Source organism: Varroa destructor, unplaced genomic scaffold, assembly GCF_002443255.2.
Source record: "Varroa destructor unplaced genomic scaffold, Vdes_3.0 BEIS01000002.1, whole genome shotgun sequence".
In the NCBI taxonomy this organism is placed as follows: Eukaryota; Metazoa; Arthropoda; class Arachnida; order Mesostigmata; family Varroidae; genus Varroa; species Varroa destructor.
The window spans coordinates 20,061,685-20,079,014 of NW_019211455.1; the positions used below are offsets into that span (position 1 = coordinate 20,061,685).

Below are 17,330 nucleotides of genomic sequence, written 5' to 3' on the forward strand. Positions count from 1 at the left end.
CTGCACCAGAAAATGGTCAGCAGCCTACCCGCAATTGAAGATATTTCAAAAGTGGCTCCCGAGTTTTGTTTGGACCAATGCTCTATAGGCAATAGCTTGAATTGAACTCGTCAACGAGTTTCGTGCATAACGTATTGTTCGTGGCACCTAAACGGCATTTCTATTAATCCTCCTACTGTTGTATAACAAATGTCCATTGAAATTTCAATTAAACGTTTCAACCGTGGCAAAACAGTTGCTTGAAATTGAAATAAACGCGTTGGTATCATCTGATGGAAAAGTGTAATTGTGCTTCCTAGACATTGCATTAGCTTCATAGATGTTGGGCAAATCTATGGTGCATATGTACAACGTTTCCGTGACAAATCATACAGACGAAAAAACATAACCAGTCCAATTACAGGGTAACTGAAATAAACAATAACAATCTTACAAACATCAATACCGTTCGTAATGTACTTCAATACATTTTATGTGAATTACATATTTAGAAAAGCTCTAATTCATGTGCCATGTAACAGCTAAGCACATTAACGGGGCAAAAGCTGTGTTTCAACAATAACACGCTAGTCAGTTATTTTGAAACAAAAACAGGGCCCCTTCCTACTCTTATATATCTGTTAGGCAATAGCCTGTAGGAAGCACAGATCAACTGGATCCTACCTGACCGAAATAAAGGGAGATCAGTTGTTTCGCTTGAGTGTTGCTCAGGACGTTGTCGAGAAGTTATTACGGGTAAAATTATGCAGAGTTCTAGTATTTATCAAGCAGCAGCTTGACAGAGCGAACGGATACCGCTAAGTAATTTTAAGAATACCTGAATGGGTGAACCTGCTTTAGGACTGTTGTATGTCATATTACTGGTATCATCAAACCGTTTGCAAATAAAGGAGCTATTTGCTTACCTAATCAATTCTGTATGTGTATATAGATATTATAGGAACGGGACGAAAAGCTATAGAGAGAAGCTGAAGAAAATTTCAACAGTCAGAAAACTGCAACAAAACTATCAAAAAAAAAAAAAAGAATATCTATTTTTACGACGAATAGTTATACTACGACCATTTCCTGTTTTAATCCCATGATGCACCCCGATCTGAGAGAACGAAATCGCCGCCATTGCATCCTCGCCAATTTTTTTTTGCATTTAACACAAAAGTAAAAGTCTCCCATGATCTAACTTAATAAAATAGTGTTAGATTAGTCATAGTTATTCAGTAGCGAGAAGAGCTGAAGTTATTTGTCAGTGATACGTAATAATAAATCAATTATTTTTATAGGTTTTTAATGAACTCCTGTTGATTATTTATATAACAAAGGTAAAGCTCTGCGTGCTTCTCAACATTTGTCTACTTGCAGCATTTATTACCATACCTTATCTCGTGATCGATCGTAAAATACGTCGCATCAGCTATCGCCCTTTTTAAATGGCAACATGGGAATCATAAATAACGATATACAAAAATAATTGTGAATCCAATTTACATCTGGAGAATATCGCTCGGTTGCGCATTTTGCAATTCAGGCCGTAATGAAAGCGTCCTTGAAGTCCGCATTGCCACACTCTGTGCTGTCGATGTGCATAGGACTTCCTAAGAAAAAAACAAATACGCGAGAGAATTAATCGTTTACATTTCGGGCAAGGTCTCGTAATACTAAATGCCCCTGATTTGCGTTGCGACCATAGGCAGTACCAGGTTAGATCCGGGCCTATGCGGCTCTACTGTAAAAATCCATCTCGCTGCCGTTCGACGCCATTCTCTTATCCTGTGCTATCTCGCTCTAACAGGCGCAGCGTCTAATCTATCTCTCTGCGTCCACACAGATTTTTTACTGGTAGTAATTCTGAAAATTGTCTGTCGAGAACGCCGCACGTGCGTCAATCTATCACAGACTCGGAACCCGTTTCGCCGATCTAAACCCGTTTGCTGGAAATGCTATTTCACCACAGTCTCATAGCACATGTTCTAATGTAACAATGGAGTCCATGGTCGATCTGTATTTTGCTGAAAAAGCGTCGTAGTCATAATAGCTCGTTTTTTCGCTTCAGATCCTGAGCTATAGCTAAATACTCCGAGACCTTCAACCTTGCAAGTGCTTCCTTTGAAGTAATTATTTAATAATAATTATAGACCAATTATTAACAAGCCTCTTGTCAATGTTTTCACGAATTCTCCACTTGCGCTCTCAGTTTCAAGAAGCAAAAATTGAAAAACTGAATACTGATGTCAAACACCAAATTATGCGACTGATTTTTTATCAGTTCGCTAATCTCTGATACAATTTTGGTCAGAGATCGTAAATAATTATGTGATTTGCGAGACATGTAACTTAACGGGACGGTTCAGGTAGTTAGTAACACCGGGCTTTTGCCCGAATTAGTTCAGTATGCGACCGATCCAAGGGAATAACGTCGAGTGGCTCATCGCATCGGTTTTGAAGCTATTGGTGTCAATTGGCGGTGAACGAACTTACTACTACCATTTTAAAGTGAGGGTCTAAATATATGCAAAAAAAAAAGCCAACATTTAAATGAAATAAATAACTATTGTGAAGAAAGCTAGGGGAGCCAGCCTAATCTGTGAAGCATTTAATAAGGGAAAATGTAGGTAAATACATTCAGTCGTTTTTCATTAGCGTCATTTCGAAATTGCCCCCGACAAGATATTCGTCCTTGTAGAAAGCGTGCTGTCAGTTAAATGCTAAACCTAACCTAGTATAATCAACAAGTGTCGAAAAAACAGAACATGACGGCTTTCGAGAGTTATCTAGCTAGTAAAATTATATTAAGTGTTATGTCTCGTTTTCGTTCACTATTTAGGCCGCTGAAAAAGGCAACATGGCCGAATTTCAGCGACTGCTTGCAGCTGATGAGCGGCGACTACAGTTTCGGGATTCGCGTGGGAGACAGGCCATCCATCACGCTGCAGCACATAACCGAATCAACATTCTCGAGTTTATCCTCAACAGGCCTAACGTGGATCTCCGCCCATTAGATAATGAAGGTGGGTTCACTAAATCTTTACGTTTATATTAACCGTACAAAAGGCTTTTCTAACCATTTTTCCCCATGGTAGCGCAGTGGGTAAAGTGTTTATTTGCACACGGGGTAATCTAGTAGGTTCGAATGCAGGCACAGATACACTCTGCTTCGAGCTGGCAAGAGCCAGCGGTCTGAAACAATGCGTAGCGGAACTACCGAACGTGGAACAAAAACCATTTCCTAGCTTGGGGTAAAAAACGAATCACAGTGATCTTTATACATGCTGGACCATTAAACGTTCGGGATTAGCTTTAAAAATGTCGCTAAAAAGCTGCGGTGCTATCTGGTTGTACCTTTAAGAGGTGATAATTTAAATATTTCAATATTTAAGCCGCAGTTTGCCTTCAGACCCGTTTTCAGTTTTTGATGTCAGATCACTATGCAGCTTGATTTGAATTGCGTGTCCTCAATTTATTCAAGCAGATTTCCAGGAGGATATAGCCTGACTATTTGAGACTCTATATACTTCATTTAAGAGCTTTGTTTTTTAGTGCGCTTTCTGAAATTATGTTAAGGTAAGTTTATATATATATCTATATATATATATATATATATATATAATGTGTTGTATATTCAAGAAGTGATGCAACACAGTGTAAAAGTTTAATGGTCTCAAAAGTAATTTTTTCTCTGTCTTTTCTTAGTAAATGCGTTTTTATATCATGTTTCATAGCAAACAGAAACAAATGTCGTGGTTCGAGGTTGGTTTTATTTCCACACGAACGCTTATTTCAGCCATTGAACAGGATTTTCTTTAATTCCACAGATTGCCATTTACTCAAACTTGAGATGTTAGTAACGCGCATTTCTATAATGCGCGGAAATCAGTGAAATAACCTTAATAAACAATAAGCTGTAAAATGAGGTATGGAGTAAGCTCTGGACGATTCTTCCAAGATTTGCTTGTTTAATGCTTAAAATCGTGCTATATAAGAGGTACGCGCACTGTTCCTATCAATCCTATCATCACTATTATTTGTATATATCAACTCGCTATGTAACTATATTAGGGCATTGTGTGCTTATAGCGCATCAGCCATCAAAGTGGTAGTACGTTCTGCGTCACACTGGGCCTAAAAAGATTACAAAAAAGAAAAATTATCTTAGATAGTAAACATGATGCTATACTAAAAGCATGCATTCTCGGTTGCTAACAAGTGATTCAAGAAGTGTTTATTCTATCTTTAATAACTTGCAACGAACTAGATCCTGGGAATTGCGCATAAGGGAACCACGTAATTGCACGCATAAACAATGGTACTTGGTATTTGTAGTGCAGTGGCCGAACGGCCTTGCCTTAAGGACAAAAATTTGAGCCACTTTGTTAGCAACGCCTAGCTATATCGGTTTGCGATGTTTCCAGCTAGTCTAAATATTCATTTGACCTGTCCTGTTTTAGTATATTTTGCGCTAGCGGGAAAGATACATCATCAAGGAGAAGTATACAAGTTAGAGACGTTCAGGCTAGGGGCAAGCTAAACAAGGTCGAGGAAACAGTAATACGATCTTATAAAATGCTTCATATTCTAGAAAACGAAGCACAAAACTTATCTAGATAGATAATTAAAATTGAAAGAGCAGGCACGTATTAGAACATCAGGTAGCCTCACCTGGTTTGGACTGGCCTAAGGGCACAACAGGAAACAGTGAATACTTACTTCAGGGGTAGCCTAGGTTGAAGCAGCTGTCCAATCAGAGACATACGACATCGCTCGCAGGTTTTGCTCCCAGATCACACGTGACATGGTGGGTACAATATGAACTGAGGTGCCTGCTCCATCAGCCTTTGGCAACATCAAATGCATTCATATATCATCACAAAGCAACGTGTCGTTTCAAGGCATGTTCGTACGCTTTGTCCATTGGTTACTAAATTAATTCGCCGAACGGCAAACAATAGCGGTTTCACGAGATTTTTGAAAGGGCAGGAAAGTTCAAAGTTGTCAAATGTCGAATACTGGGTCGTATTCGACATTTGACAACGCTAAGCGCACGGATGAATTGATAAAAATAGAGCAATACACAATGCGCTAACAACTACAATACAAGATAGGCTGCATTGCGTCAATTACGTGCTTACAGTTTTCGAAAAGCTTCCTGATAGCACTCGCGAACTTAACCGAAAAATAAGTACGATAGCAACCAAAGTAATTAGAGGGACAATGAACTACGCGGAAAGTCCGAAATGGAAAGTCGGGTAGAGACCGTATTTTATGTTTTCTTGTGATTTTTTTTTTCTGAGAAAAACCCTTAACTAGTGAAATAGTGAAGAATAATGATAACAAAATATCGCGAAGTAATTTCTTGTATATATATTTATATACAGTTAACAACGATATATATATATATATATATATATAGATATTAGCTATAGCCACACCAAGAGATGTTTCGTCTGCTAAAAGAAAAAGGCACTGCCATTGTGAGAAGTGCTACCTATTAAATTTTATAAAATGTTTTCTTCTTCAAAATTAACGCTATAGAGAAATAGCGTAATCATACACTGTATTTTCTATAGATATGTTGCTATTAGATACTGAAACTGCGTATCATGGGTTCAAAAAAAGACAGCAATGTACAAACAGAGGCCCGATGGTATCAAACCCTCGATGAATACCAGTATGTAAATTCAGATCACGTGAGTCAACAAAATCAAGTGAGCAGCTTTACGCCTTAATCGCTAATTGTATTTCTGCATAAGGAAAACGTGAACAAAAATTGAAAATGTCTTTTGTTGTTTTGTTTTTTTATGGCGATATATTGAAACTGTATTTGTGCTGTCTACAAACTTTCTTTCGTCGTCAAAAACGGTGGCAATTTATTTTTGAATTTTATGATCATCATAGCGATCTCGCTACCTTTGGTTATCATGTGGGTGAAGTTTGGTAAAAATGGGTAAAGACGAATTCTGCGTGTGGCACCGCCTCCATCACCCACAGACCTATGACACAAACGAACCAAGCAATGGATTTTTACGTCTCTTACGAATACCACTTAGAAGCCAGTAGATATTCGATTCTGCAAGGCAAAGGACTTCTCATGGTGTCACGAAAGGTCTCGGCCTGATTGATGTCCGTGCGGCAAATTCGCCACTAGATTCGATAGCTAGAATGGGAAAAGTTGAACATCCCTTAAGGTCTTTGTGACCTTCACTTTGAAGAAGATAGGCAGAAACGATAAAAGAACTCTTTTCCAGTGTACACAATCTAACGAAGCTAAAAGTATCGTAACTACATCTCGAACATCACACATTAAAATACAGATCAATATTATAATGCTGATTGCTATTTATGGAAAATATTATGACGCAACACTAAGCCAATGCTAGTCTCTAATGCAGGTAACATTTATAATAAATGTTTACGTCTTACATTGGCATTAAGCAGTAAGCGGCTGACCACTCCCAATGCAAGACAAAGTGTGTATAAACCCGACATTAAATCCAAATCATCTTGTGTGTTCCTAGGTTGAAAAGGCAAAAACCTTACCACAGTACCGTTATGGGGTGGACAATGTAGACATTGGGCTTATTTTTTTACATGTATTTATGGCTTTGACTGCCGACCTATCCGCAGATGCCCAATCACCTAGTAAACCTCAGCTATTACACATACCAAATTTCGCATTCTCTAATACGTAAGCACCCCAATTTGATGGGATTTCTAGCCAACTGTCTTTGCACAGTTAGCATGATATATGACAAAATGAATAAGAGAAACCTTGTTACGTAATTTGACATGACCGTAAGGGCTCTGCACAAAACAGCATATCTATATAATTTAATATGTTAACGTTATTATAAGTTCAGTTTTTATTTTCTAATAGTAATAACAGTGATAAATAACGCCATGTTTCTTAATTGCTGATGTTTCCCTCATTAATAGTAATTTTTGCCAATGCTGAGGATTTGAATCAGTGTGGCATCATTTACTGTAGTCATCAGCTATCCAACTCTTAAAGCTGCTCCTAATACCAACACATGGAAAACTTTACTCTCTATTCGAGCACATCGCTCCTAATCCCATCGTTACATGTAAATCATATAACTGCTATCGTTTCGACCTCGTACAGTCCGTATCTGAGTCGCAGTTAATCGAGAGTTATTATATTTTACAATATTCAATCCCTTGACAAACGCGGCAAAGTATAGAAGATCATTAAGCTCTTAATAACAGTATTGAACTGGTCTGTAGACTCAAGTCACCCGCCAGCGTTTGTTTACGCTATAGAAAAACAGGTGCTAAAAATTGAAGCAAGCATGAAGCAGCGGCTAGAAGGCCATCCTACTCTTCTTTGCATCTACCCTTATTGTTCGCCTTCGAAAGCAATGTATTATTAAAGGGTCCAAAAAGGCAAAATGGGATACAAACGTTATCGCTGTAAAAAAACGGCCAAAAACGATAACAGGTCACGATGGCATGTTCGTTGCAATCTTATGCACGATTAACCCTAATAAAAAAGCTGCAATAGCAGGACAGTTATCAGATTTTGTACGTTGAACGTTGCAGTAGTCTACATCAACATGCGCGTGCGCCTCAATTGCACGTGGAGCACTAACTAGGGACTCATACATGTAACGTTTTGAAAACTGCGTTCATTGCTTTTCGCTGTTAGACCTAATTAAGACATAGAACTACATATCACTTGGGAAACATAGTGAAGCCATATGCTGACGTCATCCTTCGAAAAGCGTTTTCGAAACCATTTTTATGTTACACCTGTACTTATGTTCTCATTTCCTTTCAGCCACAAATGGCTGGCATCTTACAGGTCAATACGCGTTCCTGCCTATTTGTTTTTTTATGCCTTTTACCTAATACCGGAAATCGGCTCGTTTACACTGTCTCCTATTGGTTTTTGAAAGCGCAAAGTACTGATATGATTTGGTCACAGCTTTTACACTCCGCCACCTGCGAGCCCTTTAGCTTGTGAAGCATCTAAAGATATAATCATGCTTCAGGCTAAAGTTATCCTTGAAAAACATGTTTGTCCTTATAAAGCTATGTGAGCTAAGTAAGAATTTAACCCGGAAAATTGTATAACACAATGTTGATAAATAATGTATTGGCTATAAAATCAATGAAATTGAAAAAAAAACACTCGATATGTATTGTTTATCTGCAGCAAGCAAATCATCTGCGAACTTTCGCCTATGGTAGACTGGGAAATTCAGCCAGACGCCAGCGGAAAGGCAACCTTACAAATGACAATAACGGAAAGAGATTAATAAAAATGTTATTTTCACTATATTCGATCTGTGCCTGGCGGACGTGTCAGGGCCTTTTCTAACTGACCTCCACCGACTTCGACCTTTCGGACAACGAATTGTATGCAACATTTATTCACCGGTAAATCTTAATAAAATTACATAAGGAGTATAATTTGTGTACGTGGCCATAGTAAAATTGAGAGAACATTATTAAATCGCATAACTCTTCCATTTATCATTCTAGACGCATGTAAGCAAGCCTTCGAACGTTAAGTGCCTACCGTTATATCTGTCGTTGATAGAAGTCAAGTATCTTTCTTAGTATGGGATCGCCTGATTGATTAGCAGCAGTAGCTGATCCTTACTGGGAGCGCTTGTCTGAAAACAGCTAACGCATCAAAACGATCCAGAATTAATCATTATGTTAAATAGAAGCAGACGTCAAAAAAAAGCTGGGGTTGATGTCAACACACATGAGAATGCAAGCAGCTAGAAGCATTATACGCAGATTGTAAAGAATCAACTTTTGATTCTTGAGGCCTCGTACTTGAGGCTCTGGAGGACCTTCAGCAGCTAACGCTCTCTGTTAATCCGAAATCTCCATCCGTTTCTTTATGAGCTTTCAGTCAAATTGAGCCCATTGCTAACATGGCGAATTATTCGTTGTCAATGGCTACTGTGGACGGGACAGTTTCGCTGTTTCGAACCTCGTTAACCAACTTCCCGCTAAAATAGCGGTACCGAATTCCGTCACAGAACAAAAGACGGCTGAACTGGCAGTAATTTTTTTTTTCTAAATTAATACCTTTTTATTCGGAAGTTCAATTGACCAGTGACTTATAATTTTTGCACGATATGCGTCACTTTTCCTACTAAGATTATACTGCTGTTATAATCATTGAAAATTTTAACTAATTCATAAATGAAATCTATTTTCTCTGTAAATACGGTGGCTTGTCTTTACATTTTGAATGATCTTAACGGTCCTAAAATCGCTAGTAGCCGACATAAACGCCAGTAGGTTATTGTTGACCACAATAAGTCAGCTAACTCCGAATAGACCGCAAGACAGGGGATATGCGCCGTATCAATCGACAATGGCTGCGTAAAGCTGGAAGAATACATTATCAGAAGAACAGGTCCTGGCTTTTAATCTGGAAGAAGGTGGCCTTTTCGAACTCCCTTTTTGCCTATAGCTTCCCTTCTCTTTCGGGACGATCTTTCACTGCGAGAGATCACCCCTATATTCTTTTCCTATTTCTATGGCTGCTCAGTTTGCTCAAAGATATTCTACATTTGTGCTAAATATGACAGTTTTCTTCCTGGTAATTGATACTGCCATAATGTATTGTGTCGGTTTTGTGGGAAGTCATGCTGAAGTTCAGTGCATGGATGTCTGATCTCACTCGTTGCGTATTTACAGGCAACACGCCGCTTCATTCGGCCTGTATAAACGGGGCAGCTCAAGCCATTGCATTTTTCATCAACAACGATCCTGAACAGCTGCAATGCTTCAACAAAGAGCATCAGAGCCCGCTGCATGTCGCCACGCAGCTAAACAAAGTTAGTACACCCAAATTGATTAGGAGTACCCATTTGACAAGAGCTTGAGGCGCGCGCCTTAAGGACTGACAGTCCCGAATTAACAAAACAGTTAAAGAAGAAGTAGATCACTTTCAGAGCTACCATGCTAAGTCTCATCTGAGTATTCTTCAGATCGCGAACATTTGAAGCACTTCGTGAAACTTTCCAAAGCGAAGTTCGTAGAACATCTGAAAGTGGGTTAAAAAAATATCTGTAACTCAACTGCTACAGAAGCGGGACCGGAAATGTATTACGCGACTCTTTGCTATTTTCCGAACCGATAACAGCTGGTAATGTAACAGTAAAGTATTGATTCGGACGCAATAATTTAGTCAATACCAAGTGCCTATATAGCCTTGCTTATACAATATCTGCTTTGTTATTTGGCTCTAAATTAAGCTATTACAAATGCATAGCTTTAACAACAACGTTCCTCTTTTATTTTGACACTTCAGGTCAAGTAGCTAGGTGAGTTCGGTAAAATAATGGAGCTAGCTCACAGGTTATATCCACTAATTTCTAGAAACCTAACATACAGGTACCGCTTGTCTAGACATAACAGGATGTGCACGATGAAGGGCCGAATGCTGATTATGTATTTACGCATTTACCTAGATTATAGGTACTGAGGAAAAGGCTATAAATTTAAAGGTTTCTTCGAGATCTTATATGGATGATCGAAGTGTAGGACTGAAATTTCACAAATAGTTAAAAATCAGTTAGGTCAGTTTGTATGGATAGGATAATGCTACTGTTTTTCTAGAAGATAACATTGACGAAAGGACATCTTACCACTTTTGTTGTTTACTCATTATGTTAACAAGTCCTTTTAAACACGTATATAAAGCTTGCCGTGTACTTAGAATCACCTTGAGAAACCTTGAGCCAAACGCACCCCCCCAATTCAACTCTGTTTTTGCTTATCGATACCGTGTCTGGCTACATATATAAATACAGGCTCCAATGATCGCTCACCCCTCTCGAAGCTTTCGTACATTTGCATACAACGTAGTTACGATACGAAAACTAAATCATTTCCTCTCTTTTAAATACAGGTAGCTTCCCTCAAAGCGCTTTGCAATTTTAAGGATAAGATCGACGTTGAACAGAGGAGTAAGCACGGAAGAACGGCACTACATATCGCGTGCATCTCGGATAATGCTGAAGCAGCACTCGTACTCGTAAGTTACCGTGGAAATCGGAAACAATTTCATTCGGTCAGCACACACATATAATCCTTAATTCCGCATTAGGTGTTTTCTCATTTACTATGAATAGATTGACTTTAATAACAGAATAAGTAGGCCATTATGTGGCTTGCCCTTTAGATCGCACACATTTCAGACGTATTTGATCAATAAAGCCTGGCTCAACTCAAATAGTCTATCATCGACAGGAGAAGAATCGTCCTACGTACGTAACTGGTGGTATTATTAAACTACTGATCTCTTAATAATAAATTACAAATAGAACTTTACGCATAACCATGGTTATGCAGCTAAGCTGGAAAGGGCGTAATATGTTAGAGTCGATCTATGAGCTTTGTGAAGACTTGTTCCAACGGCTTTTGGTTCGTTCTAAGTAGAATAATCTCCATATATATCTTCATCATGTCTAATGGTGAAACTTAGTGAGTTTGCATGGCCTAAAGCGGTCCGAATAATCGTGAGAACGCATAAACACTGGGTAATAGGATCACAAGTCCGATGGAGAATAAGGGCTGACTCTTCTTTGTACACACTGTGTGCAGCAGTTAATTACATAATGTAGATCCTGGTCAGTATATACAGTAAAATTCATGCTACCACCATATTCATTCATGGGAATTAAGTATTAATTCCCATTCGAATTTGATTCGAATTCCCATTTGAATTCTATAATGATAAGTATTATCATTATAGAATTCAAATGTAATAAAGTTTTCCAGAGCAGAATCATTGATTCCTTTCGGAGAAGGATCTTTTTTGATAATTTCTCCTTTCAAAAAAATACATCTGCGTCTTCAATGAAACGTCATATAGAATGCTTTTTCTCCATCATGGAAAAGCTGACAAATAACCAGTAGTCACATATGACCATTGTTTCTCTACAAATAGTATTACTTGCATTATTATCACTACTCCCGTTGTTGGGCATACGTTTTGTAAAGTAAGTAATTCAGGGTTTGTCTTCACCATGAGCAGCTGCGTGACTTCGCGGCGTCGCCGAAAACCACTTGCGACAATGGCTTCTACCCTATACATGAGGCGGCGAAAAACGCGTCCGCCAACGCAATGCGAGTTCTACTGGAGTTCTGCGAGTCGATTGGGATCCCCCGAGCGGACATGATGAAGCTTTTCGATGCCGATGGCAATGTTCCCCTACACTCAGCGGTACACGCAGGTATGTCATACTACGATCATTTATCATTTAATCTAGTAGTTGAAGGTTAGATATCATATTAGAGAAGTAATATCTTTCAAAATGTATGTTTGTGCCCCGCTCCATTGCCTAACTTTTCGCCGCGTCCTGCACGAAAATTGGGCGTGTCAGCCTTGGACTTCTCCTCTTTATCGAGGCCTGTCACTACTCTCCATTTGTATATTAATTACGCTACTTCACTAATCGTTAGTCCGGGTGGGTTGAGAGCCATGTTAAAGCAAAATATATATATATAACAAATGTGATGATGCAGCGTTATACGAGATACTATACGACGAAGAGCCAGCCCTTCACAAACTGCAGGGGAATCATACAGCGTCCATTAGAAAAATGTGTACTGCACTCAGAAGTCAGCGGAACTGAATACAGCTTAATTAGGATCTAGATTGTTATTGCTTCGGGGTGTTATTGTAAAATCGTTATTCCAACTTGGCCTCCTACGAGTATAGGTATGGCCACACAAATCGTGCCACATATATGAGATGAGAAGGTTTTCTCATTAGGTCCTTTTAGGACTGCGACAAAAGTCAGCAAATGATTACCATTTCATTTACGAACACGTTTTAGTGGTCATGATCCTAACAATCCGACTCTATATTGTAGCAAACATCTTATCTAACACGTCGTAGTATGCTGTTAAGGGTTAAGGATCATGCTATAAACTTATGCTCAGATTTGAAGAACAGCCCAAATAATATGATGCTTAGATCTACCACACCGAGAAATACGTTTTGCAGAAGATAAATTGCCTGCATAGATTGCAAAAGCACTGCTAAATCTAGTTCCTATTATTATAGCTAGAAGTGAGAGCATCTCTCCTTGTGTCACAGACAGAGGGTACTTGATAATTCTGTCTGTAGTGAAGTGTTTATTATCCTCTTAGCAACATGTTCTGGTCTTCATCCGCTGCTCCTCAAATGAAATTTTATCCGAAGATTATGCCAATATCATGTCAGCTCGATTATGTCTAAGGCCTGTGAAAAAAAATGTTTGCGTTATAGCTTTGTCATTGTCAATCCGAAGTGTTGAATATCTAGTAATCGGTAGTTAAATTAATTAATGGTAAAGATTTTACGGACGTAAATAAACTTCAGAGATTTTTGGCTCCTGTTCACCAATTCATAAGATACAAGGGAAAATGTGGGTTGGCTTGATGACAGTAGTTGGGTAAACTTAACGGAACACAAAGTGACAGGGTGTTAAGAAAATTTGGGCGACATTGACTAAATATTCGCTATAGTTTTGCCTTCTCAGGGTTCGTTAAAGTTATTTCACTTCAATTTACCCCCAAACACGGGGGGGGGGGGGGGCGGTCGATTTTGTGGAACTGACTACTTGAGTGTTGTACGCCGATTTTGCGTTGCTTTATTCGTAGAACAAGCTAGCTCCATCTACCTCTAGGTGAAACAAAGGACAATTAATATATATGTGCGTATATATATCTTGCTATAATATCGGCACATGATCCACGACAAGAGTAGCTTTTGTCAGTCCAGATCGACATGTGGGTTAACAACTGCGTTCCGATTAGTGTGTCCAATGTACAGCTGTTTATTTCTCTATTCAGACAGATATGCTTACATATCACTAGATAAATTCTAAATAAATCTTTTGTAATGGCGAATATGTCTATCGGAACTCGTGCTTCAGTGATATTATATAGCGATGTTTAGGGAATGGTTTCGAATGAATCGCTCAATATCGTAAGTAGGTCGAGGTACCGCACCCGTACCTAACGCGTTTAGTATGAAGTCATTCTTAATAACTAGTGGAGTCGCAGCAGTTTAAGGAGAGAACATACGTAGAAGTAGAGTAAAAAGAGACATAATAATAGCAAGACTAGTAATAACACTATTAAAAAAAAAGTATAGGACGGGTAGATTTACGTTTGGGTAAGCTAGTCAGTTACAATAAAGGGGCAATGAAAGACATTTTTTGGGAAGACAATTAATAACATAGCTTTTAAATGAACGGAGTGATGAGATTTTTACGAAGTAATTGGATTGAGAGCTCGATCTTTGAGGTTGGGATCGGGGCTTCTGTGGAGCAATCAATAACAGAGATCAGGGGTGAGGAGAGTACCTGATGCATGAGAACGGAGGAGGAGCTAAATGACCAAACCTAGTAGGCTAGTGCCGTAAGAGATTGACTAGTAGGCTAAGAGGCAGAACCCAGGTTTGTCGAGAAAAACATAAGAAAACAATAAGAAGAGACAGAGGAGGCACAACAAGGGCATTTATGAGATTTGAAATTGCCTTATTTTACAGCTGCGACCTGTTCTCATAAAAACACACCGTAAAAAATAAGAGGGACAAACAGGGATTAGTAAAGATTTTTGGAGGTCGCTCAAGGAACATGAGGTAAGGGGGTGGAGATAACACGGGGTTATCTAGGCGAAAGACCATTAACATGAGATGGCTAAAAGGAATAGTTCTATAATAGGAAACCGAAAAGCGGGGCGGGAAATGAGGAATCAACGGTGAGAGTAGCAGAAACAGAAAGGGGGCAACGAGGGTGCTTGAAAAAAAACTCCTACTAATATGGAACTGTTAAGTGAGAACTTTAGAGAGCGATATCAAGTCTAGCCTATGAATAAGAGATAAGTAGAGCTATGCTATTGGTGGCAGAGTATGAGTATTGTGATGTTATCAGCAATAGGTTTGGTCAAGCTGTAGGGACTTCAGTTCCCTATAAAGAGGAGATTGTTAATGTGGAGAATAGGTAGTGTAGGACTTAGGATGGTACTTTGGCCAGTTATTTTTAAGCGTTGCGCAGAATAAAAAAGCTCCCACGATTCTCATTTAGATCTGTTTGTTATAAAACTCGAGAAATATGACCAGGAGACGTCAGAAGATCCTATATAAGATGATAGTAGAGTAGCAACAACATAATCTAGTTTAAAGTTTTAGTCACATCGACAAATCTGCATTGAGACGTCATTGAGGGCGGTCCTCGCAAGCAAAGCTCTTCCGAAAGTTTAAATGGTGGAGAGATAGGACAAGAGTTAGACAGAAAAGTTGGAGTTTAAGTTGAATGGGTATACATCATTCAAGGATCTTTGCAAGAGAAGAAGTCGGTAGACATTGGGATGGTCCTTAAGAATTTTTCTTCTATAGAAGAAAGTAGCTATAACCGGTTCAAAAGAGGCCAGCAATGACCAGGTTGGCAGGGAAATAGTATACGAATATGTAGGAAACTGTCAGAAGACATATGTTAAGTTTTAAGAGTCAAAATAATAGTGTGGCTCCCTTGTAACGTCGATTTGCAGAGTTAGGGATAGAACTCTGAGTGAGAGGATAAAGGTAGAGCAGCGAAGACGGCCGGAAGTTAGATACGCACGTTGATGGTTCAATCAACGTGGGTTAATATTTTGCGATATTAAAGATAATATCACCAAATATATTCGTTTCGCGATATTTATCTAGGATATAATCTGGCCGTTTGAGGCGGAAAAAGAAAAAATACACGTGATTTTGAAAGTATACATTAAGAAAGCTTGCTTTGTCCTAGTAGATAGCAGAAGTTACATCCTTAGTTATAGTTATTTCGGTTTGCGAAATCGGTAATAGCGAGAAAGAAATCTAGCTAGGCATCTTAATTTTATGTAAAAAGTTAGACCTAACACGTCACAATAATTTATGCTGTTGTTCGAGAATCATGTGGAAAGCCATCTTCTACACTGCACGTGTAACTGTATTTGTACAGTAAAAGTTCAGCAACTTCCAAGTTTCATGCTACTCTTAGCAGTCTGCCCTTGTTTCTAAACCAAGTTTATTTAAATACATTTTGATTGCCGCAGATGGCAAATATACTTTTCCATTAAAAAACATAATGGTTTCTTCACTTAAATGTCGGTTATAACCGCCTCAGCTCTGACAAGAATTCAAGTAGGAATAGTCCTATTTCAATTTAATCTAAAATATTTCTGTTCTTCGCATAGCGCCCTAGACCCTAACCTATAATCTGCTTGCAACTGATAGGCGATCTGAAAGCTGTCGAGCTCTGCTTAGAATCCGGTGCTCTGATCTCAACACAACAACATGACCTGTCTACCCCAGTGCATTTGGCCTGCTCGCAGGGAGCCATCGACATCGTCAAACTTATGTTCAGATGTCAGCCCGACCAGAAAATGGTAAGTAGCGACGCCTGTCAACAGTTACCAACTTAGAGATGTTACTGAATTTGGTCGCTGTCTGGACGAAACTGCTTCAGTAAAAATAGATTTAACAACAATAACGATTGTGCCGATAACGATCTGCTTCGTTTATACCTAATCTGACACAAATTGCTTTTTTTTTGTCTTTACCGTAAATCGTTTAGGGCTGTCTTACGTGCGCGGATGCTCAAAACATGACGCCATTGCATTGCGCTGCCATGTTCGATCATGTAGAACTCGTAAATTTTTTGGTAGATGAGGGAGCGTCTTTGAATGCTACAGATAAGGAAGGTCGATCTGTTGTGCTGCTTGCAGCCGCCAGGAGTGAGTATCAGGCAATTACTCAACACCAATCGTAGAATAAGTAGATCGTTGCCGCAACAATTCAAGTTGTAAGATGCAGACCCGATACAAAACTTTAAACTTAAAGGCTTTATGCGCAATTTCTTGGTCAATTATCTCATGCTCGAGAAGGTGGGCCCTGGAAAGAGCGCTTTAATAATTTTGTCGGAAAAAAAATCGCTCTTTATACATTATTACGCGAGTAAATCGCAAACTTGACAGTCTACAAAAATAGACAGACCGAATCGACTCGTCTGTACCCATACCAGTAACGACGAATTCTATCCTCAGGCGCGTGGAAAACTGTAACAAGTGTCCTAAAGCTTGGGGCAGACTTGGGTCTTCAACGCGACAATCAGGGCCGGAATTTACTGCACCATATCGTGTTGAGTAGTGGTTCTATCGAAGAGTTCACCACAAGCATTAACGACAGACTTGAGGATTTCATCCAGTTACTTAATGAGAGGTATACGTTTTAGCCATAAAAAGATAATGTTTTCCCGAAACTACTATATAGGGACTCGCATGCGGACTTTTTTTTTACATTTATTTATGATTTATTTTTTATTTATATA

General features: G+C 39.0%; 1 protein-coding gene and 1 long non-coding RNA gene across 6 annotated transcripts in view; one reads left to right on the forward strand and one right to left on the reverse strand.

The window, feature by feature from the left end:
* Positions 1-17,330, forward strand: part of TrpA1 (Transient receptor potential cation channel A1) — a 55,097-nt gene that overhangs the window by 30,304 nt on the left and 7,463 nt on the right. For all 3 annotated transcript variants that reach the window (XM_022789926.2, XM_022789924.2, XM_022789927.2), the window contains 7 exons: positions 2,822-3,005; positions 9,676-9,815; positions 10,892-11,017; positions 12,020-12,218; positions 16,238-16,389; positions 16,578-16,737; positions 17,047-17,221. In XM_022789926.2, coding sequence (XP_022645661.1) covers positions 2,822-3,005; positions 9,676-9,815; positions 10,892-11,017; positions 12,020-12,218; positions 16,238-16,389; positions 16,578-16,737; positions 17,047-17,221 — 1,136 coding nt within the window. The remainder of the gene's footprint in view (positions 1-2,821; positions 3,006-9,675; positions 9,816-10,891; positions 11,018-12,019; positions 12,219-16,237; positions 16,390-16,577; positions 16,738-17,046; positions 17,222-17,330) is intronic.
* LOC111243809 (uncharacterized) lies at positions 3,733-8,974 on the reverse strand. Of its 3 annotated transcripts, none has more exons than XR_002670618.2 (4): positions 8,726-8,974; positions 8,534-8,630; positions 4,702-4,827; positions 3,733-4,116 (listed from the first exon to the last, which is right to left on the reverse strand). It is a non-coding gene; the product is annotated as an uncharacterized LOC111243809 (long non-coding RNA). The 3 variants fall into 3 exon arrangements; XR_002670617.2 differs by having other exon boundaries at positions 8,534-8,640; positions 8,726-8,973; XR_002670620.2 differs by having other exon boundaries at positions 8,534-8,640; positions 8,800-8,972.